Below are 6,621 nucleotides of genomic sequence, written 5' to 3'. Positions count from 1 at the left end.
ATCTGATCCGCAGTCGTAGCATTAAAGCGTCTCCTCCAATCTGCCCCGAGAGATTCACAGCTGGATCTATGGCAGAGCGATGGAGCTCGTCAAGCGAGCCTCCGGTCGGGTTCTGCTGCCTCTGGCCACAGATTTTTTAATTTTTAATTTTTTTTTCCAGCAGACATTGAAAGTTTCAGTTTCCATCTCCTGAGTGGCCAATCTGTATTAAACACCGTAACGTTATTGGCACTCGGGTAGCGCGAAGATTGTTTTTACCCATCATATGGTCAATCAACCAGCGGTCAAGCAGGGCGAACAACACTGTAGGAAAAAAAACTGCACAAAAAAATCTGCGAAGCAGCGATACCGTGAAAAGTGAACCGCATTACAGCGAGGGTTCACTGTATGTGAAATAATTTATAAAAAGCAACTGTAATTTGTAGAATGGCTGTAGCCTTGAGTTTATCTAGGTGTATCTGAGACTTCAGATCTCATGCCTGTCCTCAAATTGCCTCAGCATTGAAAAGGTGGATTTATTTAAATAAGACAGTTTCGTCAAACATATGCGATACTTAACCTGCAGAACATAATATGAAAGTAAATTAAGAGTCAATTTCAGCTGAATTTGGATTCAGATATATCAAGTAGAAACTGACAAGAACCGGATGAAACGACAAAAATGAAAACAAATTTATTTTCCAGTATAAGATCAAAATGGTCCCACACTGTGGAAACCTTTCGTCTGAGGCTGCTCCATAAAAGATCAAGAATTTGTTTGGCTAATGCTTTTGACAGATTCGCTTCCTTATAAACACAGTTTGGCATCCAGTGTCATTTCGAAACAGTTCCTGTATTGGTCACGTGACTTGCTGAAACCAATACGCCTACTGACACAGGTGTTGGTCTGTGGGTTTGATACATGCACCGGTGCGTCGGTGTTGCTGGACCCATCACTAGTCGTACTGTTTAGTCCTGGTTAGCTTAGCTCCTAGCTCTCCAGTCGTACTGTTTAGTCCTGGTTAGCTTAGCTAATGTTTCAGTCTTCGTGTCGGTTGCTACCGGTCTTTAGCTGTGTGCTAACTTCTCTGCCGTGCAGCCTGTTTTGGACTGTTGAGCTTCATCATTAAATTCATCATTTAATGATGAATTCATTGCGTCATCTCCTCACCACCTCAACCACACCACTCCTGACATGTTTGTGGCAACTAGAAGCTACCAATAATTAGTTTAACCTGTTTTTAAACATTTTAACTGATTTTTTTTTCCAGATTTCAACTTTTAAAATGTTTTTAACTTTGTTTTCTTTAAATCATTAAAAATGTGATGGTTTTCTATTATTTTTACATTAGGATTTTACTTGTTAATTGCTGAATTATGTGACTTCTATTTCATTATTTTGGTGCACAGCTCTGGTCGTGTTGCAATTTAAAGTTCTCTAGAACTAAATCAGGAATAGAAACTCCAGAGCTGCAAAGTTTAGATGCTCATGTTCATTTCTGATGTAAAATAAAAACAAAAACTGAATAAACTGAATGAATTACTTCTGTTGCTCCTCTTATTTAAAACTCATGTTTTTAGACTCAGTTCAGGGAAAATATCAATTGAAGAAACTGAACCATGAATGAGCCAGGAAATGTTTCTTTTTCATGCATTTATTGATTTATTTTTCATTCTGAGGTGAAGAGAAAACTCCATTAGGGAGGTGAAGATCAGGTCAATTCATTCTAATTCTACAAACATGTGGATCAAACTGATGAAGATACAATTATAAAATTACATGATAGAGGAAATTTGATCATTTTATTTCATAGTAGTTTGTTTTATCCACCCCAGGTAGTTACACACATCCATGATTGGCACTGGTCCAGTCTTTGGATAGCGTGGTGCACCATCAGTAATCACTCCATAAATCATGCCGTTGTGCATCGCTGCCCCACCAACGTCACGCTGTAGAAAAATTCATATCAATACATTTGTTTATGTTGTAAAACAGAAAAGTCTTCAAATCGCTGTGGAGAGATAATGAAACAAACTTACATAGGATATAAACTTGGTAGGAGCTTCAGCAGAGAATACAATCCCATATAACCCCGTAAAGTAGGAAAGAACTTTCATTTTGAGACACTGAAGATGTGATGGAATAGGAGCATTTCTCACTGTAGAGAAACATGAGAATCATAAACATGTTCTTCACTCAACCTTCTCTTTAGAGACAGACAAAGATTTTATTTTCATAACTTCAATATTTCTCTCACGTAGCTGATTTTTGTGGCCAGTTGTCGTTGCTCCCTCTCCTGCCAGCTTAACAGTATCGCCTCTAAAACACAAGAATAAAATGTAAAAATATAACAATGTAGAAAATTGTTATGAAGAACAATGAAAGAACAGAAAATGAATCCATGAAGGACTTCATCTACTGACACAGGAGTGTCCACCTCCAGTCCTCAGTGACGGTGTCCTGCGTCCTTTACATGTGTCTCTGGTCCAACACACCTGAGCTAAACAGGTTCTGGTTCTGCTGGTGGCCTGATTACCTGACTCAGGTGTGCTGAAGCAGAGGCAGCAGGACTGGAGGAGTGGAGAGAGAAAACCTGAAGTCAAGTTTTGATCAGAGAAAGACTTACTCTTTAAGACGATTGTTGCAGTCTGGCAGCCGAGCAAGTCGGACATCTGTTACTGGGGTCTCAAGCTTCAGCAACATGATGTCATGGAACTGTCTAAAGGTCTTATAAATCACAGGAGTTTGTTGGATTTGTTGTTGCTGCTGCCCAGCAGTCCGTGGATGAACTTTTAACGTTGCATTGATAAACCTGTAGAAAAGGTTAGATTATAATGTACAGTTTTTATCTGCAGATAAAACTGTCTTCAAGTCTGTTTCCTACCCTCCTGGCTTCCAGCAGTGAGCTGCAGTCAGGATCCACTGAGGGTGGATCAGAGTTCCTCCACAGTGGATTTTTACATCACCATTGGTGCTCTCCAGTCGAACATGATGAACATGCTCCCTGTCATCACAGTTTCGACCTCCAACGATTCTCTTCTGCCGAGAAACATCTGAGTTCACTGAAACACCTGAAGAAGAGGAAGGAGGACTTTACTCAGAAATCAGGTGCAAACATGGCTGCAGGAACAGAAAGAGGATAAACAGTTAAAGATTGAAAAGCATCACAGTTTATATGCAAAGAAGTTTCAGTCTGAAACAGAATCAGAGGGAAGTTTGAGAGTCACAGAGAGCAGCAGCCTCCCTGGAACCAGTGGACGTGTCTCCAGTGTCCCCAGTGTCCCCAGTGTCTCCAGTGTTTCCATAGTTTCCGACTCACCCAGCACCAGCAGCAGCAGCAGAACCTTCAGCAGAGCCATTGCTGGTCCAGCTTCCTGTGAATGTCTGCAGTCCTGGAGCAGCTTTTAAACTCTGTTCACAACTTCCTGCTGGACAGGAAGCCACCAATCACAGGACAGACACCGATCTGTCCAATCACAGGACAGACACCGATCTGTGCTGTCATCTGCATAAAGAGGAACTTTAACATCTCATCGTTGTAAAGAAACTTGAAAAGTTCTTGTTCCATTGACATTTNAGTCGTACTGTTTAGTCCTGGTTAGCTTAGCTCCTAGCTCTCCAGTCGTACTGTTTAGTCCTGGTTAGCTTAGCTAATGTTTCAGTCTTCGTGTCGGTTGCTACCGGTCTTTAGCTGTGTGCTAACTTCTCTGCCGTGCAGCCTGTTTTGGACTGTTGAGCTTCATCATTAAATTCATCATTTAATGATGAATTCATTGCGTCATCTCCTCACCACCTCAACCACACCACTCCTGACATGTTTGTGGCAACTAGAAGCTACCAATAATTAGTTTAACCTGTTTTTAAACATTTTAACTGATTTTTTTTTCCAGATTTCAACTTTTAAAATGTTTTTAACTTTGTTTTCTTTAAATCATTAAAAATGTGATGGTTTTCTATTATTTTTACATTAGGATTTTACTTGTTAATTGCTGAATTATGTGACTTCTATTTCATTATTTTGGTGCACAGCTCTGGTCGTGTTGCAATTTAAAGTTCTCTAGAACTAAATCAGGAATAGAAACTCCAGAGCTGCAAAGTTTAGATGCTCATGTTCATTTCTGATGTAAAATAAAAACAAAAACTGAATAAACTGAATGAATTACTTCTGTTGCTCCTCTTATTTAAAACTCATGTTTTTAGACTCAGTTCAGGGAAAATATCAATTGAAGAAACTGAACCATGAATGAGCCAGGAAATGTTTCTTTTTCATGCATTTATTGATTTATTTTTCATTCTGAGGTGAAGAGAAAACTCCATTAGGGAGGTGAAGATCAGGTCAATTCATTCTAATTCTACAAACATGTGGATCAAACTGATGAAGATACAATTATAAAATTACATGATAGAGGAAATTTGATCATTTTATTTCATAGTAGTTTGTTTTATCCACCCCAGGTAGTTACACACATCCATGATTGGCACTGGTCCAGTCTTTGGATAGCGTGGTGCACCATCAGTAATCACTCCATAAATCATGCCGTTGTGCATCGCTGCCCCACCAACGTCACGCTGTAGAAAAATTCATATCAATACATTTGTTTATGTTGTAAAACAGAAAAGTCTTCAAATCGCTGTGGAGAGATAATGAAACAAACTTACATAGGATATAAACTTGGTAGGAGCTTCAGCAGAGAATACAATCCCATATAACCCCGTAAAGTAGGAAAGAACTTTCATTTTGAGACACTGAAGATGTGATGGAATAGGAGCATTTCTCACTGTAGAGAAACATGAGAATCATAAACATGTTCTTCACTCAACCTTCTCTTTAGAGACAGACAAAGATTTTATTTTCATAACTTCAATATTTCTCTCACGTAGCTGATTTTTGTGGCCAGTTGTCGTTGCTCCCTCTCCTGCCAGCTTAACAGTATCGCCTCTAAAACACAAGAATAAAATGTAAAAATATAACAATGTAGAAAATTGTTATGAAGAACAATGAAAGAACAGAAAATGAATCCATGAAGGACTTCATCTACTGACACAGGAGTGTCCACCTCCAGTCCTCAGTGACGGTGTCCTGCGTCCTTTACATGTGTCTCTGGTCCAACACACCTGAGCTAAACAGGTTCTGGTTCTGCTGGTGGCCTGATTACCTGACTCAGGTGTGCTGAAGCAGAGGCAGCAGGACTGGAGGAGTGGAGAGAGAAAACCTGAAGTCAAGTTTTGATCAGAGAAAGACTTACTCTTTAAGACGATTGTTGCAGTCTGGCAGCCGAGCAAGTCGGACATCTGTTACTGGGGTCTCAAGCTTCAGCAACATGATGTCATGGAACTGTCTAAAGGTCTTATAAATCACAGGAGTTTGTTGGATTTGTTGTTGCTGCTGCCCAGCAGTCCGTGGATGAACTTTTAACGTTGCATTGATAAACCTGTAGAAAAGGTTAGATTATAATGTACAGTTTTTATCTGCAGATAAAACTGTCTTCAAGTCTGTTTCCTACCCTCCTGGCTTCCAGCAGTGAGCTGCAGTCAGGATCCACTGAGGGTGGATCAGAGTTCCTCCACAGTGGATTTTTACATCACCATTGGTGCTCTCCAGTCGAACATGATGAACATGCTCCCTGTCATCACAGTTTCGACCTCCAACGATTCTCTTCTGCCGAGAAACATCTGAGTTCACTGAAACACCTGAAGAAGAGGAAGGAGGACTTTACTCAGAAATCAGGTGCAAACATGGCTGCAGGAACAGAAAGAGGATAAACAGTTAAAGATTGAAAAGCATCACAGTTTATATGCAAAGAAGTTTCAGTCTGAAACAGAATCAGAGGGAAGTTTGAGAGTCACAGAGAGCAGCAGCCTCCCTGGAACCAGTGGACGTGTCTCCAGTGTCCCCAGTGTCCCCAGTGTCTCCAGTGTTTCCATAGTTTCCGACTCACCCAGCACCAGCAGCAGCAGCAGAACCTTCAGCAGAGCCATTGCTGGTCCAGCTTCCTGTGAATGTCTGCAGTCCTGGAGCAGCTTTTAAACTCTGTTCACAACTTCCTGCTGGACAGGAAGCCACCAATCACAGGACAGACACCGATCTGTCCAATCACAGGACAGACACCGATCTGTGCTGTCATCTGCATAAAGAGGAACTTTAACATCTCATCGTTGTAAAGAAACTTGAAAAGTTCTTGTTCCATTGACATTTCATTTGACTAACCAAATATTTTCCCCTTTTATAATTTAAATAATCAGCAAATGAAACATTAACTTTTTCATCAATAATAAGGAATTGACTCAAAACAAGCAGCTTATATATTTTACTGCAAATTTACTTGTAAATCAATTTGACCTTATCTGAGGTGAACTGAGAGATTTGCGCTAGAAAATAGACTAAAAACAATTTGTAATTTTTCTGTTTTTGTTGTGCACACCTTGCAGTAAGCTTTGCTCAAGGGAAAACTTGATTGTATTTGTTACCGGCACCAGGCCTAGGGGAATCTGGGCCAGTATCAAGTGGTGCACAGGCAGATGAATCCTGTGCAACCAAGATCTGTGGATCACAGAGGAAGCGAGCTGAAACAATATCTTTCCATCCATCCATTTTCTTCCGCTTCATCTGGGGTCGGGTCACGGGAGGAGCAGCTTCAGAA

The 6,621-nt window shown here is 40.4% G+C and overlaps 2 protein-coding genes across 2 annotated transcripts; both read right to left on the bottom strand.

Annotated features, from left to right (window-relative positions):
- Positions 1–1,782: 1,782 nt before the first annotated feature.
- LOC106934983 (anionic trypsin-2-like) lies at positions 1,783–3,542 on the bottom strand. Its single transcript, XM_015015191.1, has 6 exons — positions 3,300–3,542; positions 2,865–3,051; positions 2,607–2,792; positions 2,238–2,299; positions 2,020–2,138; positions 1,783–1,929 (listed from the first exon to the last, which is right to left on the bottom strand). Exons 1-6 carry the CDS (start codon positions 3,337–3,339, stop codon positions 1,783–1,785), a joined length of 741 nt encoding a protein of 246 aa, XP_014870677.1. The 5' UTR covers positions 3,340–3,542.
- Positions 3,543–4,402: 860 nt separating this feature from the next.
- On the bottom strand, positions 4,403–6,162 carry LOC106934982 (anionic trypsin-2-like). Its single transcript, XM_015015190.1, has 6 exons — positions 5,920–6,162; positions 5,485–5,671; positions 5,227–5,412; positions 4,858–4,919; positions 4,640–4,758; positions 4,403–4,549 (listed from the first exon to the last, which is right to left on the bottom strand). The coding sequence occupies exons 1-6, from the start codon at positions 5,957–5,959 to the stop codon at positions 4,403–4,405; spliced, it is 741 nt and encodes a 246-aa protein (XP_014870676.1). The 5' UTR covers positions 5,960–6,162.
- Positions 6,163–6,621: the final 459 nt, after the last annotated feature.

The sequence above is a fragment of the Poecilia latipinna genome, unplaced genomic scaffold (genome assembly GCF_001443285.1).
Source record: "Poecilia latipinna isolate Pla-1442-1.1 unplaced genomic scaffold, P_latipinna-1.0 Scaffold1891, whole genome shotgun sequence".
NCBI lineage: Eukaryota > Metazoa > Chordata > Actinopteri > Cyprinodontiformes > Poeciliidae > Poecilia > Poecilia latipinna.
Note: the sequence above shows the minus strand (reverse complement) of the source record. Positions and strands in the feature narration are given on the sequence as shown.

Coding starts and splice junctions, on each gene's coding strand:
- LOC106934983 (XM_015015191.1), bottom strand. CDS start 3,339: ATGGCTCTGCTGAAGGTTCTGCTGCTGCTGCTGGTGCTGG. Junction 2,300..2,606: donor TGCAACAATCGTCTTAAAGA/GTAAGTCTTTCT, acceptor CTTGTGTTTTAG/AGGCGATACTGTTAAGCTGG. Junction 2,139..2,237: donor TGGCCACAAAAATCAGCTAC/GTGAGAGAAATA, acceptor GTTTCTCTACAG/TGAGAAATGCTCCTATTCCA.
- LOC106934982 (XM_015015190.1), bottom strand. CDS start 5,959: ATGGCTCTGCTGAAGGTTCTGCTGCTGCTGCTGGTGCTGG. Junction 5,672..5,919: donor GCTGCTGCTGCTGGTGCTGG/GTGAGTCGGAAA, acceptor CCTCTTCTTCAG/GTGTTTCAGTGAACTCAGAT. Junction 5,413..5,484: donor CACTGCTGGAAGCCAGGAGG/GTAGGAAACAGA, acceptor CCTTTTCTACAG/GTTTATCAATGCAACGTTAA.